The 23775-nt window shown below is 46.4% G+C and overlaps 1 protein-coding gene across 1 annotated transcript; it reads right to left on the bottom strand.

Moving 5' to 3' along the window:
- Positions 1–130: 130 nt before the first annotated feature.
- On the bottom strand, positions 131–23474 carry tprn (taperin). The gene is made up of 4 exons (XM_076758368.1): positions 21056–23474; positions 5957–6158; positions 4599–4720; positions 131–3678 (listed from the first exon to the last, which is right to left on the bottom strand). The coding sequence occupies exons 1-4, from the start codon at positions 23252–23254 to the stop codon at positions 3616–3618; spliced, it is 2586 nt and encodes an 861-aa protein (XP_076614483.1). The 5' UTR covers positions 23255–23474; the 3' UTR covers positions 131–3615.
- Between the last annotated feature and the right edge of the window lie 301 nt (positions 23475–23775).

Below are 23775 nucleotides of genomic sequence, written 5' to 3'. Positions count from 1 at the left end.
CAGATTTGTGACACATGAACCTTGAAGAAACAATAACAAAGAGGAGGTTTGAGATTTCTTCTGTCTCCAGTTTTCAGCTCTTTCAGCTGTTCCTCAGGATGGAGATGACACATATACAGTATTTACATCTTCAAGTCTTCTATTTATTGAGCTTTCATTTGTACAAGTATGACATCACTTTTTTTTTTTATTTGCCCAAATCATTGACAATAACTTTACAGTAAGCACATCTGCTGCGATGTAGATTTACAGACATGGGGGAAAAGTAAAGGGGGAACAGGATGGAGCTTCTACCACAGTTGCTACAGTGTGACCAACACAAACTGCTCACTTTGCAACAGGAGTACACAGATGGGAAAACACTGCTGTGAGAGACTGCATGTACACTTCAGAAGTCAGGTCGTGTGTCTCTGTATCCCAGTAATGGTCATGAGAAAAGTTCTCGCTGGTGTCATAGAAGATGATCAGGAGATTCCCACAATTCACTGCCTTTGTTTGGTCCTTCAGTTCACAGAAAGACAGAGAGCTAAAGAATCCCACAAAGAGTCGACGTCCCCTTTGGGGTTTTGGTCAGTGAAGGCAGCAGCTACCACAGATGGATCCACAGGCGTGTCATGAGACGGTCAGCTGCGACTCCACAGCAGGTCCGAGTGAGGCTGTCTAAAGAACCACACCAGTGTGTCAGAGGAGTTTTAGCTGCTTACTTAAAAATCACATGTACTTCTTATTTTTTATTTTCATGCCTAACAGTATTGTCTTTTCTAACCATTCCAAGCATTCACTGGTTTCCTTCATTTCCTCGTGGTATGGTAATTGGTACTCCTGAAACTCGCTTGAGCTGTGTAATCCATCACAGTGAACATTAAGTGCATTCATTTTTGTCTTACATTACAGTTACCATACATTATGATAATGTATGGTAATGGGATTTGAAAAGCCTGCGCTGCACATTACAGGGCTGGACACTGAACTGCAGTACCAACGTCTGCAGCGCAGAGTACAGAATGCGTGCTCAGATTTAATTTCTTTCTTCCTATTTTTGTGATGAGACAAACCAAAATTTTGCAAGTTTGAGGGGGCGAAATTCTTGTTGTGCTGCATTCTGGTACAGAAACATTCCAAACGATACCCAGCCCGACTTCATTATGATGCAAAGGTAAGTCGACTGGAAGATTTACTTGCCAGAGGAAACCAATGGACATGTGGAATAGTTAATAAAATACATTCAAACTCCTAAACCGCGGTTGGCAGAGCAGTTAGCAGCAATGCAATGTAAATGTACTAAACAGGCTGAAGCATATAAAATCACTGGTGTGGTCCTTTAAAGCTACTGTGTGACACATCAGGTCAAGAGGCCAATGACAAGTAAACAAGGATTTGAGGGTTTTTTTTTTTAGGCAGTAACCTCAGGACAAAGATGAAGTCCAGGACCTGTGTGGAAAACTACACTTGGTGGTCACAGCATCAAGGCCGACAATCATAAGACTTTTGATGCAAGGCTGTGGCAAACAGAGTAAAAAAAGTAGACATGGCATTCATCGGCAGTGCATTCATCGTGTACGACTGAAGAGTTCGATCCCAACAGAAACCAATACCTGCAGTCTAAAAAATGACCCCAACCGAGGACTCATCATCATCAAGAGCAGGCGTCGGCGGTGGCTATCGTTTCGAAACAAAACTCTCCAACTGGACTTCTTGTTCTTTGAAGAGCACATTTCCTCTGTCGCCTACTCTGTTCCTTCTCACGAGGTGCAAAACGAAGCTAGAAGCATGACAGTGCAAACATATTTAACATCCAAGACTCCACACGAAACAGAGAATTCCTAAATTCATCGTCTCCTAACAGCAAAGTCCAACTGAGCAAATTTCATCTGATCAGAGAGAGAGAGAAAAAAAAAAAGGACATGAGGAAGAAACATCTGAAAACATGGTGGAAACTGTACAACAATACTGGCCGCGGGCTCGATCCTGGGTGCGGGAGGAATGAATGTGAGGCTGTTACAGCAACACTTTAATTGGTTGGCATTATGAGTTTAAAAAAAAATCATCTGGAAACTTGGTGCATTCTTGAATATAAAAAAATCTGAATTAAAAAAAAGAAGAAAACAATTACATATTCTTTCAAACACACAATCTTGCATTCGCTCTCACAAACATGCCACATCATGAACGATCATAACCTTTGCCTTCGTTGCTTCAGTGGACTGGCTTCTTCATCTGTGGAATGTGAAAGTACATGAGGTCCGACTTGGAAAAAAAAAACAAAAACTGACAAACAAACGTCCGGTGGGGCTGTTTGCACCAGTCTCTTCCTTCCACATCACCAAAGATTTGTCTTTACAAAAAAATGCCTTTTGTACACGAGCAGGTCTCAGACATGCAAACTTCAACTTTAAGCAGGAATAAATACACAAGAAGCCAGAAAAAAGTGGTCAGGAGGTCAAACAGCTTTTGATAAACGTGACACAGATACCTTGATAGAGGATATACAGAAACATTCTACAGTATGATGATTTTCGTTTGTCACCAGCAATACGGACGTACAGACATTATTGGCCAAAGGTCACTTTTTCAAGCGTTCGATCAGAAATCAGTCGCTGCTGATTGACAGAGATCTTCCCTGGGGGTGCATATTTTCCCTCCCTCGACACAAAGAAGGGGGTCTGGGTTGAAGTTTGCGTGCCGTTAAAAGACTCTTCTAGCAGATGTCCAGCAGCAGCTTCAATACAGCATAGTTTGCCAGAAAGGATACAAAAACTAAAAGGCATACAGAAGCTTTACAGTGAAAGAGATCCAACCAGGCTGTTGGCTCAACTCAACACATGCAGGTACAAAAACAAACCAAGACAAAAAAAAAAAACTACAATTGTGGCACCCTTTCACCATTTTTTTTTTGTTTTTGTGTGTTTGAGTCTGCCGGCGGTCGACACAAGCGTCCTCTGTGTCCTACGTATTCTCGTCCTGATGACATGTTTCCATGCTAACACTGAACTCCCGTCACCGTGGCGTTACCTACACATGGGCACTGGCGGCTTCCTGTTCTTTTAAGGAGGTTGGTCGCTCGCTTTCAGCTCCTTCGCTCGTCAACATCCCCCCCTTTGCAGCAAATGCTGACGCGGAGGATCGCAGGAGGGACGTGAAAGCCGGCGAGCTTCTTCCAGAGGCTGGAGAGGAAGACAGGCGTCTCTCTGGGCGTTGACGGCGGACTTGATTCTGTCATTTTCTTGGTGAGGATGAGGAGGGAGGGAGGGAGGCTGACAGATCAACTGTGCAGGATCGTAGAGGAAAGACAGTCCAGCTGCTTTTGGATTTGTTGCGTCGGGTCGGGAAGAAGGCGGGAAAGAAACACCGCCATCGGAAAAACCGTTGTTCCGCTCTGATATGCAGTTGATAACGTGGCGTGCGGTGGTACCGTGGCAGGAAATCAGAACCCCCCCCCCTCAGAAAAAAAAAACAAAAACCTTGTCTTTCCTGATCAGGAAGATGTGCTTCGAGGCGGCTGGAGTGTAGAGCTGGAGGCAGTTCGGGCCCGGGGGTGACAGACCTCGCTGGGCTCTGGCTGCAGTCTGGTCCCACAGGTGTGTTTGCTACTGTAGAGCTGATTGGTCCGATTGATCAGAAGTAAAGAGCGGGTTCGCTGCTGTAGTCAGACAGGGAGGAGCTGTCTGCCGGGGTGAGCTGAGGACACAGTTTAGACGTTAGAACTGATGTGCGCAGCAACTTGTGAGCTAGCGTCATCACAAAGCAGACATCTTTGTTCATCAGTGTTTCTGCCTTGATATTTCTATCTTTTTCATTTTTGTTCGGGCCGTCGTATAGAACGAGAGAAAATAGGGCAGTCTGTACTTAACGCGGCCCTGCTGTCCTCATCTGACTCAGGAGGATGTGAAATTTTGTGCCTTCCACATACAAGGTGCTGACAGGATTCATCAAGCAACATTTAAGACTTTTTAAGACCCTTTTCCTGCTAGTTAGCTTTGAGATTGAGACCAGTTTTGCCACCAAAATATCACAAAATGAAACCACATCCAAATAGTCTGCATGCATATAACACTGCGGCACAAAAACCTACTTAAAAAATTAATAAATTATGGCCTTTCAGTCTGAATTTACGATAAAACTGCACACTTAAAAGGTACAAGCTCCAATCCATCCATAATGTCAGGAAAAAAGATAACAGATAAATCAAATGACACAACACGGGAACCTGCTGTCACTCTCAATTATTCAGCTGTCACTGTCATAAAATGCTGTTTATTGGACAAAGATGCCAAACTGTTGCTGGTTGCTAATTCTCGGAGGTAAAAATCTGTTGCATTTCTCTGTTTTCTATCATTATGAATTGAATATCTTTGGGCTCTAGAGACTTGTGATCTGCATTTCTCACTAATTCTGGCACATATCAAATACTTACATAATTGATATGTGTGAGTAAAATGAAGAAGAGAGTCAGCACTGCAAGATGCTGCAAACTCCACAGACTGATTACCGGAAATTTAAACTGGGACTGAGGTGAGAGGGGACGGCACCTGGCAATCAGCTCAAAAACAGAAAGTGTGTAAACAGCTTTGGTTTGATGAATGGAGGCGTTCTCTCACCATTACTTCCTCTGTGATCTGCGTCTGTTGGGAGGCGTCCTCCTGGTAAACACTGTCTTCATGTTTGTGCTCCTGCCAGGCACTGAAGTCCACAGAGTGCTTGGGAACGTAGCTGGAAAGGTCTGCAGACATGACAACGGCATCGTGTCAATAAAATGTTCATACATTTCTTCTCCATGTGTTGATGCCACTGTTGAACCATCATTCATTTTGCTTTTATATCCTGTATCCTTTTTCAATGGCACGAGCACCCAGTAATGATTTGATTTGCCACACATTTTGTTAAGCGCAGTTCTAAATTTGTCCAGTAGGGGTCTCTGTCACCATACTTAGTGTAGTTTGCCCCCTTCGGTTCACACCATGCACAGGAGGGCAGTGATAAGGGATAACAAATACAGAGTGGAAAACAGCAGTTTTATGTGCATTTTCAGCTGAACTCTGAGGCTCAATGAAAAGGGTTGTTGGATACATAAAGACATTTAAAATACCATAAAACTAGATTCAAAAGTGACTAAAATCAACTCAAAAGACTCGAGCTAAGGCAGGCATTACGGGATGGGCTGCTATGTGTTCAGCTGACTCAAATAATTCGATCAGACAGTGCTCCTCTCCTCTTTCCCTGCCTTTTTACTGGCTCGTCAACGGCCCATCATGGGAAGGGCTGAACTGCAGAGTGAAAAGCAGATCTTCACTTCATCCCTCAGAACAACAACTGGTGGATTTCCTCATTGAAATACAGACCATAATACCTCTGGTTACAGTTAAACATTTGTACACAGAATACATCCATCGCTGTGCTTCCTCGTCCAAATCAAAGCACACTGCATGATGCTGTTTTGCTGCAAATCTCTCTAGAAGAGCACTTTTAATGTTGAGTAATCGCTGTAGATCCTGCTCTTTATTCACATATTGGCTCTTGTTTATTTATTCTCATCGCTGCATGAAACCGTCCTGCTTTTAATGTTTTATTTTGTCTCTGGCCAATGCTGCTGATTTTGTTTCCTCATTAATTATTTTGCTTTTCTTGATCTCGTGTGTCCCAGAAAAGCCTTCTGCTGACTCTTTTGCATAAGTGCTACATAAATAAACTTCATGGCGTGATTTGTATTTATGTCCATCCATCCTGAGCTCGTGGGGTGTCCAACATTGGAAAGGGTTCATTCTCTGAGCAGCATGAATGGGCAGATTTTAGATTTTCTGGCTTTAAAATCAGATTGCTTCAGGTCAAAGTTCAGAGGGTCACCAGCCAAAACATCAGAGGATTCATCCTCTGGGGACCACGAATATTAACAGTGACATTAAAGAGACACTGGGCTATGTGGACTCAAGTGTTGGACATGCATTTCATGCCGTCTCACCGGTGCTGTTGGTCGTGTGCGTGGGCGAGCTGGTGAAACTGGGCCGAGGGATGTGGATGCGTCCCACCATGCTTGGCTGTTCGTCCGCTACCTTCTCATCTCGCCTGTCCTCCTCGTCTTCCTCCCCGCTGTCCCACACGCTGCTCTCCGACGGATACTCGTACGTGCTCTTGAGACTCGACTCGTTGAAAGAGATCTTGAGCTGCAGACAGAGGCGGAAACGAGGGAATAAGTGATTATTTCTCATCTTTGACAAGTTGCTGTGCTGCTTTGGTTTGGAAACAGTTGTTTTTTTGTGGTCCTGATAAAGTGTTTTTCCAAAGTAATTAATAAAAAATAACAGAGGAACAACAAACAGCAAAGCAGTATCACTGAGTAAACGACTGACAGCTGATTTTCCAGCCTCCATATGTTATTTTCATGTCTCTGGCACAAAATGAAGACAATAACAGCAGTCCCCTGTTCATGGTTTGGAGCGAGTATTTGATTTTTTTTTTTAAATCAAGCTGGCAGGAAACTCAAGAACATAAGTTTCCTGATCGGAACTACGGCTTTCTCTAAATTACTCCCCCCTCAAAGGCCACTGCTCACACCTCAAAGACACATCAGCGACTGTGGTCCGTTTACACAGGGCCAGTTCAAGCATTCTTGGGGCCCCAAGCAAGATTTCACCACCCTCATCCAATCACAGTTAATGATGCCTTCAAATCCCTGAGCTTGGTATAGTGGTGTATTTTCCAGGGCTGTCAACCACATCTGAAACCGCACCTGTTATCACATGACTGGAGTTTACTGAATTACAGCATTAGTTATTGTTCCCCTACAGGAAGTCCAAAAATGCCCTCTCATCTCCGTGTTTTGGTATTTTGGGGCCAGAGAATCCAGTGTACATCATTCCTCATTTCAGAAAACATGTATGTTTGAGTTCACATTTTCAATTTGTTTGTAATTGAGGGCCCTCAGCGGCTACTCGTATGGCTTCAGCAGACGAGCTCTTTGTTGACAAGCCAGATGTGTTTACCATGAAAACAAACCACCACCTGTTGGACTGTTTGCCTGCGGGGTTGTCTGACAGAAAGACCAAACTTTACAGGCATTAGCCGAGATTTTTCAAAAGCGTCAGATATCTGAGGATTTAACAGAACAGTGACATCACTCTCCTTCAAGAAGGGTGCATTTTACAGACACGGTGAACATTAACAGGGTATTGCTTCCTTATTGCTCATCATTAAACCATCTATACCTCACATTTCCAGGTGTTTCAGCCCTTTATTAACAGTAATGCCTGTTTAGCTCAACAAGAACCAAGTGCCTCATAACTTATTCAGCAGAGCTTTTGACCAGGATTCTTTGAGAGCCAGCTGCAGTTTAGGCCCATCTGAGGCTTCATGTGCTGTACTCCGCGTGTCCTCTAAGAGGGACAGGTGGCGGCCTCGCAGGAGCTGGGGGCCTGTGATTGATTGTCTCAGAGAGTCCACTGTAAGACACGTCTGCTTGGCAATGCTTCAGTGGTCTGCAAACACGGATCCGCGGGGTGAGACGGGCCCTCGCACTTTGCTGCACCATGTAATCCAACATGAATGGCGAGTCTGCGATCAGAGGTGGTTTCAGCTGTCAGTGAGCACACTGCCTGGCACTTATTCTCAGAGGAGACGTCTCGCCGCCTCGGAAGGAGAGGAGTGCGACCGGTTCTCTGAGAAGTTACAATACGATTTCCAGGAGTTGCTGCTGTAACATGAGCAATCAACATCTGTCTGTATATTACAGATGTGCTTCTTCTTCCATTTGCTGCTTTTCAGTTTCTCTTAACTTTTCTCAGGCACCGTATGCAAAGAGAAAATGGATTTTTCCCATCCATGCACCTCTATTTTAGATCATTTTCCTCTGCAGTGCCGTCGTCACTTCTCTGTTGGCGCCCACAAACATGATGGATTCAGTTTTAGCATGACAGAAAGACCACAGACTGTTTCTAAAAAGTTAGCGTTCATGTGTTCTGGCCTCATGTAGGCATTTCAAACTCAAACTGGTTTTATTTGCTCTCCTGAGTTGCCATGGAGATGACAGCCGATACACACACAAACACGCACGTAACCGTAGGTTTGTCTGTCAGCTGACTGCTCTTAACATACAGTACCTGGCTCCATCCACTCTGCAGGCCATGAACTAAATCTGCCCTAATCTCCATCACAAGGCCACGAGCCAGCAGCACCACCTCAGACTCAAGACCAGTCAGGGTTCACACTTAACCTCAGGCTCAAAAATGTCCTGCCTGTTCCATATCCTGAATGACTTCCTCTTCTGGTCTATCTCTGTAATTATGGTGAGGTCTGTGATGGTGGAGAGGTCGTTTTTTTTGCAACATATGTGAACCAGTGAGCCTCTGCGCTAAAAAGATGTCAGTGCGCTTTGAACCGCAGAGGACTAAAGATTCAGGGTAAAGGAAAGCAGGTTAGGGATGATGGTCTACAGGTTGGAAATGTGGGTCTAAAGGTTCCACATGTAGTCTCTAGATTAAAGACAAGGGTCTATAAACTCGAGACAAGAGATAAGGTGTATAGACTAAAACAAGGTCTGCAGATTCAGGACAAAAGATGAGTCAGACGAGGGTCTGTGGATTCTGCATGAGACTCTACAGACAAAGATGGGCCACAGGTCTGTGGATTATGGTCTACAGATTAAAGATGATGGTCTATGGTTTCAGAACGATGGTGTTTAGGTTCAGGACTATAGATTAAGGATGAGGGTCTACTCACTAAAGACGAGGTTCCACAGATTCAGGACTAGAGTCTACAGATTAAGCATGGGGGTCTAGAAATTATGGTTGAGGGTTGAAAAATTATGGACACAGGTCTTTAGATCTGCACACAGGTCTAGAGATGAAAGACAACAGTATGTAGACTCAGGACTAGAGTCTTGAGGTTCAGGAAAATCATTAAAACAAGTCTTCAGACAGCAGAGAGTCTACAGATTCTGGAAGCAAGTCCACAGATTCAGAACAACTGTCCACAGGTTAAGGACAAAGGACTTTATATGAGGATGAGTGCCCACAAGTAAAGGCCATGGTTCTATAGACGTGGGATGGGAGTCTATCAATTAAGGATGGCCTAAAGGTTTAGGACAAGGGCTTTGTTCATGACTATATAGTAAAGACAACAGTCCATAGACAATGGACTAAGGATCTATAGACTGAGAGCTAATTAAAAAAAAAGCACAGAGAAATAATTACATATGTTAAAATAAAGATATCAGTAAGGAGGCTGTATTGTTTCACTCTCACACTGATATCCACGTCAGACAGCAGTGTGGAGGAGGACCAGGGTTCACAGGTCATCCTGCGAACCCTTTGATGGTAACAAGGAGCCGTAACAAGTGTGAACTTTCAACCAGTCCCTGACTCACCTGCTGTGAAGCACTTTGCACTTTTTAATCACGCTGAGATTATACCCGCAACGTCACAGTGTTTAGTCACATCCACCGTTTTGCGTTTCTATTCTATTACGGTCTGTACGAGTTCCTCAGGCTTCAAGGTATTGAAAACAGTCCAAAGACAATATATTTAATGTTTGACCTCATTAACTTAATTGATTTTTGTACATATATGCTTCAAACGGGGCAGAGGAGGCTCCCACATTAGTACTCAGCCACAGTCAGAGAGCAATCTACAAAACATATCAACCCCTGTGGACAGACACGGCTCTGACACTACGTTACCCTCACTGAAAGGGCCCTCTGTCCCAGGCATCCCCTATTTTTAGCCCCAACACTGCCTTTTTTTCAGCGCCCGTGTTAAATCTTACACCACAAAAAGCATTTCCTTGCTAAACTGGCATCCTGTCTTGGAGGAAGTCTCTGGATGCCAAACGCGAGTCCATCAATAAATCAGGCTCGCTGCCGGGCTCGCTTCCTCTTTCACTGTCTTTCACTTTTCTTTTTGTCTGCTGTAGCAGCGCTCTTCTCACACCAGACTCTTGCTGAATGAGACCCCTCATTGACGTCCTCTCTCTGACATTTTAGCTGTTTAGCAGCAGCATTAAACAAACGTACAGCAAAAGAAAGAGGAACAAAAATAAACGTGGGTGAAGAACTGTGATCTTCATATATAAAAGGACCTCTGCCTGCTGCTGCTGCTGCTGCTGCTCGTGTTTGAGTTTTAGCCATTTTTCTATGATAAAGGCCTGCGTCATGGAGGCAGAAGTGATTCGTCTTCTGTCCTCAGGCTGAGGGAAGGGCCAACAGGGGCCTGGACTCAACCCTGCTGTCTTTCTCCTTCACCACAGGGCGCACAGACTGGAAGCTGCGGCATTGACGGGCCAACAACAACCGACTAATGAACCTGGTTTTGTTCTATATTTATGTAAGGCTGACGATGCTTCGCAGCATGTGTGTGCACATGTGTGTGAGAAGCTGGTGCTTTGTGCCAGCTCACGTAAAGACGAGGTGATGGGAAACTGTTTTCTCTCACATGCAACTTGATTTGGATGTGACCTGCAACCCTATTTCTTGCATTGTATTGTTACTATTAGGTTGGTATTAAAAATAGTCGTAGCAAGTCCTGCAAGTCCTGCAAGTCAGGTTTTGGGTTTGGACGGCTTAAATAAACAGAACACACCTTCATAGAAAACACATTACTCATTTTTTCAATATATATATATAAAGAAAATCTTGTGTCTGTCTTAATGAAATCTCAGAAATCTTGATGAATATTGCCCTGAATCTAAGGTACTTCTCCTTCACTAAAAGCCTCCACTTCTTAAGTTGAGAGCAAAACAGTGAGGGGAGGAGACGGGGATGGGAGGGAAGCTTCTTAAACGGAGAGAAAGAGAAAGAAAAAGATTCTTGCGACACAATCTAACTGTTCAGGAAGCTTGTAAATCATCTCTGCCCAATCGTAGATTTTTTTGCTTGCTGTGGGGAAAAAAAACAACAACAACAAAAAGCAGGGTTTTTGAAGCTGAATATAAAATGAACACGACGTGCTAGGACTGTCTGCAGAGTCGGGGGCTGCTGCAGCAGCTTTGACACCACCAGACTGAGACATCAAATGGGAGAAGACACCGAGCCGAGTAAATAACACTCCTGCAGAAATGTATTCCACAAGTTCCTATCGCCCGAGCTTCATCAGCTCGGTCTTTTTGCTGTTTGCATGTTGTGTATGAGGCACAAAGGGACACGGGAAAGACAGACAAAAGAAGAAGTGAGGGAGAGAGGAAGAGGAGAGTCAGCAGATGAGATTATGTCTTCATGAATGTGCTCCGGCCAATGGGCGAGATGGGAGCTATGCCAGGAATATTTTCCAGGCCACCCAGCACGGCGTGTCCTCGTTTGGTGAAAAGTGGCTCTTACCGAATGGACGCACGCACGCACGCACGCACGCACGCATGCACAAACACACACACACACACACACACACACACACACACACACACACACACACATACACACACAGAGTCGTCTGCCAGTGCTGATCGCGTTGAACTGGAAAGCTGCTGAGTTACAGTGGAGCTGTGACACAGTAACGCAACTTTAACAACTGAGGGTGCAGCAGCCTGTGAGCCTTTGTGACTACATGGTGTGCGTTTGACTGGTTGTGCATCTGTATAAAGGCTGTTTCTATATTTACCTCAGTGGGGATAGGTGACACAGGGTGTGGCGTGTTGGGATTGGGTGTGCACCTGCCAATGCACATCATGATGATGCCTCCAAATTACATCAGTTACATCAAAATGTCTGTGCCCAGTATTAGTGTCCTCTAAAAGGAGCAACGGTGTGTACCTGCCTGGAGGAGACTGACCAGGTGCCTGATTAGAGTTAATCTCCAACCAGGCAGATAATATTAGAACAGCACCACAATGAACCGGCTGAGGAGTTCAGCTGCAGCTGCATTAGCTCTTAAAGAGAGGGATAATAAGGCCTACATGTGCCCAAACAAAGCAAGCGGTGTACCTCCGCACTGCGCTGGGAGCTGAGGAAGACTAGTGTTAACTAAAGAAGGTATTCACGTCATGACTCAAAGGTTTGCTCTTTGCTCCTACATGAGGAGAAACTCCTCCAACAACCTCCTACAGCTGCACAAGTCAATTCAGCATAAAAGCAGATTCTGACATTGTGGATTATATATGATGTCTTTAGCCTAGCTTAGCATAAACACTGCAAGCCGGGTGGAGGCTTCATCAGAGAGGCCTTCTGACAACACCAATGATGAATGAGATATTGTGCTTTAATGTGTTGTTTTCATGGTTGTGGAAGGTGGATTTTAAGATGTATGAGGCTGATGTTAGCAGAAGTACTTCAGGAGAGGAGATAGAAAACACTGCCGCTATGCTAACAGCTGTGACATTTTGAGAAAAAGGATAATCAGTCACACAGAACTTCAAAAGGATTTAGAAAACAGGTCTTTTCCATTGGACTTTTTGGAAAGTCCAGGTGACAACTTGTAGGTACTCCTTCAGGCTGCATCCAGCCTCAACCACCTTCACCACGACGGCAGGACACACTGCATGTAGCCTGAGAGACAAAACCCAAATATCTGGACAAGCAAAACTCGAGGGGAGTAAGGTGGATGATATTTTTGAGCAGAATTTATGCTTCGGGGAGTTTCTGAGATACTTACACAATGCCGCTACAGTAACTTATAGCACCATAAAATGTGATGTTTGTTGCTATTTACTGTAATGATTTACTCTCCTTTGTGAACAGTAATGCCACAAGTATGAACGCTAAAAGCCCTCTGCTCTTCCCCCTGGCTGAAAGAGAGCCCTGACAATCTAAAATTAATCATCTGCTACTAAATAGTGGTCCTACCTGTACGCACATTCTTTACAGTAATTATGAGGGATTTACTGCATGCCAACAGCAAACAGCTGCCAAGAAGACACACCTTAGCCGGAAATGCCCTTTGAATGAGCTCAAGATAGATAAGACGAACCAACCGATCCCGCAATGTCCAGCTCCAACCCAAATATCAGGGCTTCAGGCGAGCAGCGACCCAAAATATTCCAGTAAAAGGTCAGTGCGCGCTGGAGCTAGAGGCACAGCACACCTACTGGAAACCCCCGCGGCTGTCCACCCTGAAGCAGACTCAGGCCAGGATGTACACGCTCTTGCGTAGGTGCTGTCAGATGTCTCATCACATATGAGGCTAAATCAGTTCAGCGTTTACGTGGAAGTGCTTCAAGTGCCGCAACCATCAATGGTCAAGTATCACCGCACTGGTAGAACCGTGGATGCTCATTCACACGTGTAGGTGGTTGGTGCTCGCAGCTCGGGCTCATGGCGTGGGCAGCAAGTAGTGTAAAATGTAAAAATCTGTGTTTACACTGCAGTGTCTCCAGGAGACTGCGTGAGTCACTGCTGTAATAGTATGCCCTTTGTAGCCGTGCGTGTGCGTGTGTGTGTGTTTAAGGCTCCCTGAGCTATCAGGGGTGGATTATCTGACTGATAAGGAATGGATGGGAGACGAGACACATTTCCCAAACTATTTGTTTCAACGAGCCCACCAATAGATCTCCTCAGACCAGCGGGGCTGTTTCAGCAATATTTTGTCCCTTCTGAGAACATTTTGGCTGATAAGAAAGAGCTGGCACTGACAAATACACGCTGTAAGGTGATACCGGCAGGGCGGGGATCGAAACCTATCAGCAATCCACACACTGTCAATATGAGCGCGTTCAGGGCCTTTAATACACAAAAACTCCCGTCTGGACTGAACCAATGTAGCTGGCCGGGCGTGTCTGAAAAGCCACAAACAGGACGAAGGCCAGGACAGGATCTCGCAGACTGGATCAGGGAGGATATTCTCTGAGGAAAATCATTTGTCTTTCATTGTTAAATCTTTCATCTTCTAGTTCTCAACCTTTAGGAAGTGAAATCATGCTGAAATGAAACCACAGCTAATCTTGTGGTGAATGTCCCCGGGTTTCAAGAGCCATTTAAGGTGATTCAGAAACTGTGATTCAGCAGAGAGCAGTGACAAGTTGATTTTATATCTGTCAAATATTCTGCTTACTGTTTCTGGTGGTCAAAATTCTTTAATAACCAGAACTAAGGGCTCCTCAGAAATGTCTGTTTTTAGCCATGCTAGCAGCTGTCCACAACTCGAGGCAGAAATCTTTGCATTTAGTGCTAATTAGCAAAAGTTAGCATGCTAACACGCTAAACTAAGATGTAAACAAACACTACCTGATAAATATCAGCATGTTGGCATTACCATTGTGAGCATGCTGTGGGGTTGGTGTTAGTGTTAGCATTTAGCTTAAGCATTGCAGTCTGTGCCACGGTACAACCTCACAGAACCACTGGCATAGCTGCAGACTCTTAGCTGTGTGGCTATGTGTTTATGTCTAAAAAAGCATATGCCATATCACTATCAGATTTTTTTAAAGTCGCAAATATCAATAATATAGACAGCTTCTAATAAATACATCCCGGGCAGTAAGATGGTAGAAGTAAGGGATGATCCATGATATGGTAGAATATAAAGACAAGTCAACAAATGAGAACAGAATCATGCACTGAAATAACTGACCTTGGCTTCACGCTGGGCCTTATGAAAACACATCAGTCCCCTCTTAAACATCTGAGGGCTGAGCTGTTTGGCTCTCCGCCCTCAGAAACACTGATTTTAGCTTTGCTGATTACAGAAAGCGCTCGTCAGGAAGCCCCATCCAAACATGTTTATTAGACCATGTTTCAGCTTTACCATCAAAATGCTACGTATCCTCCTACAGCACCCACACTGATGGAGCAACGCGTGTGTGTGTGTGTGTGTGAGTGTGTGAGAGAGAGAGAGTGTGTCCTTATCCTGGAATCCTAATGACAGGATAGAATGGCCGCGGCCCATGTTGCCCCGGCGACAGGCGCCATGGATATGTGACAGAGGGAAACGGGAGAGCGGAGGTGGAGACGGGCAGTCAGAGAGAGAGACAAACATGGCAGGAAGACAGATAGCTTCTGATCATGTAAACAGGAAAACAAATTATTAAGGGCATCAATGATTCACACGGCGACATCGCACGCAGCCTCCACGGAGGGAGCATTTAAATAAAATTTACATTACGCACAAAAAGCAGCACATACAGTCCCAACAGTGTTTTGCATTCGTAATCGAGGACAGAGAAGGGATGCATTCTTCAGTCTTCAAGGCAGCCGGGCAGGTTTTACTACGCATTTAAACTCCCAATTATCAATACGACCCCGCAAATTGATCAAGGAAAGAGTGATGTCACAGCAGAGGCTGGAAAACCCCCACAGATATGAGAAGTCGGTGGCTTCTACCTGCCTCTTCCACTCGCCCACTGTTTCTTCTTATAAACTCTCAAAAAGCCCCGTCTGTTGACGTCCTCTGCTTTTAGTCTCTTCATCTTCTTACTCATGCACTCTAAACACACACACACACACACACTCACACACACTGAATTAAACATGACTATGATAGTGGGGCTTTGCTGGCTGAATTCTAATTACACTGACTTTGCAGGGTTGCACATGAGCCTGAGGGCTGTGTGGGAAACCTGCGAGCGTGTGTGTTTGTACATCGGTGTTTATGCAGAAATTAGGCATGGCTGTGCTTGAGTGTGTGTGTGTGTGTGTGTGTGTGTGTGTGTGTGTGTGTGTGTGTGTGTGAGAGAGAGAAAGAGTGCGTGTGTGTCCACATCCTGCAGCCACAGAGCCCTCGGAAGAAATGACAAGCTTGTTAAGAGGAAACCATATTTGCACCGCCTGTGATATCAGTAATAAAAAGAGAAGTAGCACCTCTCTCATGTGACAGTCAGCGAGAGACAAAGTCATTTTGATTTTTTTTTAAAGTTGCTGCTGGGACAGTGAGTCAAGGGCACCTTCATCTCATCTAAACACCAAATCGAGTGAAAACTGCTGTCCTTCACTGTAAAGTTTCCCTTTCTGGCTTCACCAGACAAGAGTAATGCACTTGACTTATGGTCTAATTCGACAACAAAAAGCTTTTATGCAGTAATTAGATATTTCAGAGGCAGGAAAGAGCACTGAGCGATGCAGCAGCTCAGTGCAGGAAGAAAGAGAGGCAGAAAAGTTGGATCCAGGCCTCTGAAGCCATCGCTCTGTTGTATATAGTCCTTCCAACTTCAGCTTTTTTGGTCACAGTCATTGCTTTCACTTCAGCTGGAGGATCACATGTTCCTCTAAAGCCAGAGCAAACTGTCTGACCTCTTTCTGTTTTAATACAAATTTAGACGATCAGAGGATAAAGCAGGGTGCCTGAAAGGTTCATCTGTTCACATTTAAGACATTTTAAAACCTTAACTGGCAATTAGAAATAAAACAGACCAGTGTCGTCATGGGAATAAACCAAACAACTTTTAACCACCACATGATCCACAGCCGGTAGTTTAACGGTGTGTGAGGAAGTTGTGACATTTTCGGGTTTCAAAAACTGAAATTAAAGCTGCACTAATTGGTATTTTTATATTCGGCTACCCATAGATCAAATGACTGTAATGTGAAAGAGGTTGTCTGTAGACGACAAACCCTGCAGAGAATCAACATCCGCCTCTGCAGATCCTCACACCTCTACTGAGCAGTTTAGCATCTTTAAGCTCGTTGTTTTGGTTTTGCGGCCACAACTTTACTGGTACGGTTGAGTCACGCTGCTATTGTTAGCTTTGTTTTTAGAAAAAAAAAAAAAGCTCTGACTCAGAACTATTGTTGTCATGAACATTATAGACCAGGATCACTGGATATTTTTATAGCTCCATTATGTGACTACACACATATTTTACTAACCTCAAAAGAGGATTGCGTGTGAAGATACTGACACAGTTAGTCTTTAAACATGCAAGGCTCTAAACGGTGAAGATGTTGGAGATACACGCTCCTGATCTGAAGCATTTCTCCTCTTGCTTCACCTCAGCCTCAACACAGAGAAAAAGCAGTCAGGTTAGTGGGCGTCCGCCTGTTATTTTGATTTAAAAGAAACACTTTTTTTTTTCTTCAAAGCGAGGGGGTGGGGTGGTAGGTTTTCAGGAAGCGTGAGGGAGGAGAGACGGGGAATGACTGCTGGGAGGTAAATAATTAAACACAATGGACTTTCACACCTGTAGCCCAGGCGCACATGTAAATGTAGGAGAGTGCCCTTTCATTGGCCTTCCTGTGTTACCGAGAGCTTTTAACCATTTAGGTTTGGGTATTTTTAACCTGCTCTATGCATGACATTTCACCACAAGAAAAAAAGCAGTGTTCTCTAAATACAGATGTAGATAGTGCACAGAAGGTGGAGCGATGTGTTCAATGCTGCAACAACATGACTTTTTCATGAGTTGCTTTCTTTACACCGCAAGTTTTCTTCATAGAGCAGCAGCTAGCTTGGAACTTTCTTGTTGCACCAACGCATGGCATCAGGACATGGGGTCAAATGGACTGTAGTGATTATTATTGATGCACTATTTTCAACGTGGGAATGATCAGCCTGATCAATTTCTGCCTTTTGGTCCTGGTTCATTTCTTGTTCAGTTATTACAAACAACCTCAGAGCAGAAAACATGAAGTCACATGACGTGTCAGGTCACTCAAACACTGTCATCCTGCATCATCAGAGCAACATGCACCCACAATCAGCGACTGACCTTACTGTGCCATATGTATTTTTCTATCTCTTCAGGTGACATTAAGAGCTCAAAAGGTAAGCCTGCGACTGGAATCACTTTCTGATATATCAGAGAAAATGACTGCACCCACCTGCAGACACGCATATGTATTACCAGGGTTACCAAAGTTGTAACAACTGACTCAGGTCCTCAGAAAACCCTGAAGCTTGTCCTGTGCAGGAGGCTAATTGTAGCTGGAAGGCTGCAGAAGATGGTGACACTAAATATACTAAAGATCAGGACTGCACCACCTATTCCTGGTTTGCAGATTTAAAATCATCATTTCTGTTTTTTTTTTTAAGCGAGCTGAGCAACAATCTTACGAAGGACCTCTGCTGAAGTACCCGACGAGCACAAATACCTCCACTGGAAATCACTGCTCAAGGTGATCACTTCTTTGTCAGCTCCCATGACCAACAGATGGACTGAACAGTAGTTCAACGTGCTTAAAATCACACATCCCCAATCACAAACTCCTATCGCTGATCTGCTTTACTTTCACGCCACAAACAAACTGCACCAGTCTGACTGGAACTGCACTGAGACCCACTGAGCGCTCTCAGTTCAGCTCTGCACCAGAGTTTGACTGACAGCTTTCACAGCAGCCTGAACAAACAGGACCAGATCGTTTGATCTGTACTGAAGAAGTTTAGGTGTGAAAGCGCCATTAAAACACAGCTGGGTTACGAAGCAGACTGATATCTAACCAAATCCATGAGACTAACAGTCACACATGTGGATAATCATCACTTTCAGTACTAAACACTCAACCCTCTTCACCAAACCTACACATAAATGTGCTGCAGCAGGTTACTCTGTATGAACACTGGAGAAAGGTGAGCTAAACTCATAAAATCTCTCTCACTCCCTGGATGTTGCTCTGAGAAACACATGGGCCCGTCTCCCTTTTCCCATAATAACCGGTCATAGGGAACAGAGACTTCAAAAACAAACCAGTCCGCCCCCTCTAGTGTCTTGCTGCCAGCTGTAACTCCTCTCGACAAAGAGCGGCGGCATCTACCACAAGGAAATAAAAGAATCTGTCATTTCTGCCTGGGTTAAGTCAAGAGAGTCCAGTCCAATCACACTACAGATGAAAACAGAGTCAATCCTGGCCTGTCTGTTTCACTAGAAAGCCCAAGTCGATTTTATGCAAATGCGGGAGTGATGCGGTACAAGAAGCTGCACTTGACCTACATACTGTAGCTCTTCCACAATTCCTTCCCCAATAGAAGGGAGGAGATCACAGGAAGCTGGAAGCAAGGGGACAGGCCTTATTAACTACCACTGCACAGGAATAAAGCAGTGCACAGTGGGTAGAGGACAAAGGACAGTGGTGCTTGTGGAGCGATAAAGACGGCAGTACAGGAGAGACTGTGCTGGAAGGGGTCCAGTATTCAGCACTCGTGCAAGTCTTGAGAGAGTTCAAAAATCAGAACATGCGGCAAGAGAGTGTGAATACAGGGAAATATTTTAGGAAAATCTACAGGAAGAGCTGATGATCTGCTTTAGTCAAGTTCTCAAGTTCTGACGTGCAAATGGAACATTCTTTTTCAGCCAAGCAGCTTGTAAAAAAGGTTTGGGTTTGTTGGAAAAAGAGTGCTCAAAAAACCCAATCCCAGACCAGAGCGCTGAGCCCGGGCCATTCTCGGAGGCTGGTCTCACACAGAAGCAGCACTGAACAAAAATTCCACACAAATTATACAGGCCAGGCCAAGCCTCGATGCTTTTGTAATTGCCTGTGCAGCCCTGCCCTGAAAAGAAAAGAAGAAAAAGAAAAAATCTGGGCCTTGATGATGACGAAGAGGAGCAGACAGACAACAAAAGGAGAAAGTGTTTGTCTAGTGAGCGACAAGGACAAAGGACAGAACGTTTTCACGTCTCATGGCCACGGTCACCGGCAGCCTACCACGCACATGTGCACACAACGACAAGAACATACAACACAAGCAGGTTGAATGGCTTCGACTCACTCACACAAGTCTGCAGCCTAAATGTCTGTCATTATAAAGTCATGATCTGTGGGCGAGCATCACTCAAGGCCACAGAACTTTATTTGAAATTTGAGCCAAGATCCCAAAAATATGACGCTGAATTACAAGGAAATTTGGGGAAAGTGCTGCGCAGGACAATCCTCGTTTGAAGTAATGGTGCAGCAATAAAAAAACTGGCATTGTAGGTTCGAGGTTTGGTTGTCAAAATAAGTCAAATGCTGTCTAGATAGAACAGTTGAAAACAGGCAAACTACCTACTACACAGTACAGATGTGATACAGTTCCAACAATGTGACAGCTGAGTCTGTGCATATGCTGGTCACTGTTTCCACTTGATAAAATCATGAGTAGCCTGAGCTTCTTGCCCTGATTGTAAGCTGTAGTTGGATTTACTTGGAAAGCGGAAGATTACGACACACCAGGTCAAGGAAACAAGACTGCGGGCCAACGTCGGAGAGACTGACACACCGGCTTAGATTGAAAAGCTGCCAGAAGGCTCAAAATATTCAGCATTAGAGGCCATGTGGTGCTGTGTCGATCACAAAGGGGAGGGGGGGTCGTGATGTAAGTGAACTGTGGAAATGCTTTTTTTCCCCCCACTTTGGCTGACAGAGTACAGTAGACTGAGAGGAAGAGCGAGGACTGACGATGTACCCTGGCTGGACTCGCGCTCAGGATGCTGTGGTTACATGCTCCACGCCCTGAGCATCTGAGCCCCCGCCACGCTCTCAGCTCTGAGCCAAAAGCATAGATGACTGCAACCATAAAAGAACCAATAAATGTGTTCCTCAGAGTCTGGGACAGGTCAGAGCTGGCACGAACCCCGGAGCCAAATCCTGAGAACTGAATACAGCCTTGATGAGATTGTTCAGTCAATAGGCTTGGAGGGCCACCTAACCCAGTAATGCGCTCTGCGACAAATAACATGCCATTGTGGGACGGCAATCCACAGGAAAAAGCCCAGTGTGTCGTTCCAAGTGGCTGTGTAAACACACGCTTTTAATCCATCAGGCCTGAGAGCAGGTCAAGTGATGGGATGTGGAGATTTAGAGTAGCAGACACGCTCACTCACACCACAACACATGAAAATAACTGGCAGGATTGACCGGGAGGTGGAAATGCTGCTTGAATCCCGACAAAGCACAGGTGACCGCGGCGCAGTGGCTCAGTGAAAGAAGGAGTGACAGATGCACACAGATGAAAAGAAAACAAAAGCAGAGCCTTTCCTGTGTGACGCCTAGCGACTAAATTTAGATCAGAGGAAACTTTAATGATCCCTCTGGGAAGATTTGGCACATGTTATGCATGGGACTGGAGGCACACAATAATATTCCGACTTACTGCGTGCTGCAGCGTAGATGTATTTGTTTTCATTGGAAAAACTATGATCTAGCAATTAGGGCTGCAAATAACAATGACTTTCATCACTGATGAAGCTGTCTTATGGGCAATTGTGAAAAAGCAAAGTGTGTTTCAGTTTTTGCGCTCACCTTCTTGCCCGTGGAGCCCGTCTTGGAGAGGCAGGACTTAGCGAGGGAAAGGTACCCACCGATGACCTCAATCTCCTCCACAGCAGGGTAGCGTTTCTTCAGGAGGGAGCCCAGCTGAGCGTACGGGGCCTGCGGGGGCGTGGACCCTGGCGGAGCCTCATTTGAGGCTTCCTGCTGGAGTTCAGGTGAGCTCGGCTGGGCCTCGGGCTCCAACCTACGTTTAGGCACCACAGTGAAGGTGTTCCCCTTTTTCCTCTGCACCATGGGGCTGGGAACAGGGACATGCTGCGGGGGCTCCACCTCAATGTCGTCTATGTTTGTTACTGGCAGATGATCCACGAGGGGTTGCTCTGGAGCCGGGGAGGGGGTGGAAGGGACAGGAGCAGGAGCAGGAGAGTCTGAGAGAAGCCGAGAGGAGGAAGGTGAAGACGGGAGAGCTGGAGAAGAGGGGGGTGAAGACGGTGCAGGTGGGGAGGAGGGAGCTGGGGTTAGAGCAGGAGATGGAGACAAAGATTCTGAGGTCAGAGGAGGCTCAGGACTTGTGTCAACAGAGTGAGATGGTTCAGGCTTGGATGGCCATGCCGGTGTCTTGAGTGCCTTCTCCTCCTGCAGTTTCTCCTCATTTTTCTTAGAGGGTGTCAAAGTGGGCATAGGGGTGTGGGAGGTTGGCACTCCTGGCGTGGGCACCTCTGCCACTCTGTGGGAGGGGGAAGACTTGATGGGGCTGGACGGTGTCGGGCTGCCTGATGCAGATGAGGCAGCAGGATGGCGCTTGGGGATCACTGTGAAGGTGTTCCGGGACTGCAGGCGCAGGTTTGCGAGGGCCCGTGCCTGGGTGTCCCCATCAGGAATTTGAGTGAGGTCAGGCTTTGAGGAGGGTCGGATCTCAAAGTCAGGTGTGGAGCGCAACACCTTGGACGAGATGGGGCTTGAGGGGGACTCGGCACGGGCACGAAGGGTCTCCGGAGAGCATGGCACCTTGGGTTTGGGTGGCACCTCGGCGCCCTCCCAGTCTCTCTCCCTGGTGGGCTTGGTTTGGCCCCTGTCTGGCTCATCTCTGGGGGTGACAGCTGCGTCACGGCCTCCACTCTCCTCAAACCGCTGACGGAAGGAAGACACAGACTGAGGGGACCCAGTGGAGCGCTGGGGGCTGCCCAGCTCAGAGACAGCTGACTGTGGCTTTGGTTTGGAAGACCAGGGACTCTGGAAGACAGGCGACGATGGCTGGCTGCTGCCCGGGCTGCTGACCGACGGGCCTGGCCTGGGCTTTGGCACCAGATCTGGCTGTGGCTTGGGCCAGAGTCTTGGCCTGCTGCTGGCACTACAATCCAGGTCCAGCAGGTTCTCTGTGCTGTGGGACTTCTTCTGCAGCTTCCCGTAGTTGCTGTCAAACTTCTGCAGCATCCGACTAACCCTGCCTTGACCCTCACCTGTCCCATATGACGAGGTCTCTTGATCAGGGCGGCCCAGGGTGCTCAAGTTCTCCTCACTCTTGCTTAATGTGGTGTCATAAATAACCACTTCCTTGGCTCTTATCTCAGTAACAGCACTCCCTCTCCGGTCCAGGAGGTCGTTCAGAGAGCTATAACTACTGACACCGTTTTGCTGCCATTTTGGCCCGGGTTTTGGCCCTCCAGCTTCCGGAAAGTAATCCGGATCCGACTCAATAATGATAATGTTCTCTGCGCGGATAGTCCGTATGCCGGGGACGCTGCCGTACAGCTCCAGGATGTGCTGGACCGGACGAGCGCTGTTTTCTCGGTCCTGTCGCCTCCTCCGCTCCTTCTCCAGCTTGATGAACGGGTTCTCCTCCAGCGGGCCCAGGCTTTCCTGTAGCACCAGGCTCTCCTGTCTGTCGTCCTCTCTTGAAGCCGTCCTCTCCGCGACCGTCGGTCGTGCCTCTTTGTTGTTCGTGAAGTGCTGGCTGGCTGTGGTGATGGTGTAGTTCCGCCCGGACCCGCCGCTCGCTCCGCTGTCACTCTTGGGTCCGCTGCTGCTGCCGTTCACATTTCCCGTCAGCTCGCCGTTGGACCGCTGTGGGCCCGCACCACTGGGACTTGTCTCCGCGGCACCGGCTCCTCCAGACCCACCGCCCTTCGCTTTCCTCCTCTCCAGGATCTCTCGCTTCCAGGCCGGCATCCTCGGGCTCTCTTGCCCGGCCTCTTGACGGAGGACGCGTACCTCTCCTCCGCCAGACATTGCAGAGGGTTGTAAGGAGGGGATGAAGAGGAGAGAGGCAGGCTCCGAGGCGGTTCTGCCGCGGTCCGGTGCGGCTAGTAAACCTGTATCCGGCTCTGACTGTCCCTGCAGCACCGATCACCGCACACTCACACACATCCCCACCGTCTCTTTTTTTCCCTCTCCTCTCCTTCTGCTTGCTCACTCACTGGCTCCCTCTCTCCACACAGCCCCTAAACGCAGCCCCGCCCCTCCGCAGCAGCACGAGCGGCTTCGGCAGCCCCATCCGCTTCTTCATTGGTTGCCATGTCTGATAGACACGCCCCCTCCCTTTCTGTAGAACGGCGCACATTGACGCAAACCACTCCCTTTTCTATTGTTGACTGGGCAACTACTGTCTGTCTATCAGAAGCGTTGCGTTCATGTTCCACCCACCCCTCCCTAAACGTAATTATCGGTTGTAGCCTCTACTTTATTGAGTGATTAAACATGAATTTGTTGTCAGTACTTTTATATTTGCTGATTATTTGATTACAACCGCA

Source organism: Chaetodon auriga, chromosome 19 (assembly GCF_051107435.1).
Source record: "Chaetodon auriga isolate fChaAug3 chromosome 19, fChaAug3.hap1, whole genome shotgun sequence".
NCBI classification, from domain to species: Eukaryota; Metazoa; Chordata; class Actinopteri; order Chaetodontiformes; family Chaetodontidae; genus Chaetodon; species Chaetodon auriga.
This window is presented reverse-complemented; position numbering and strand designations above follow the sequence as displayed.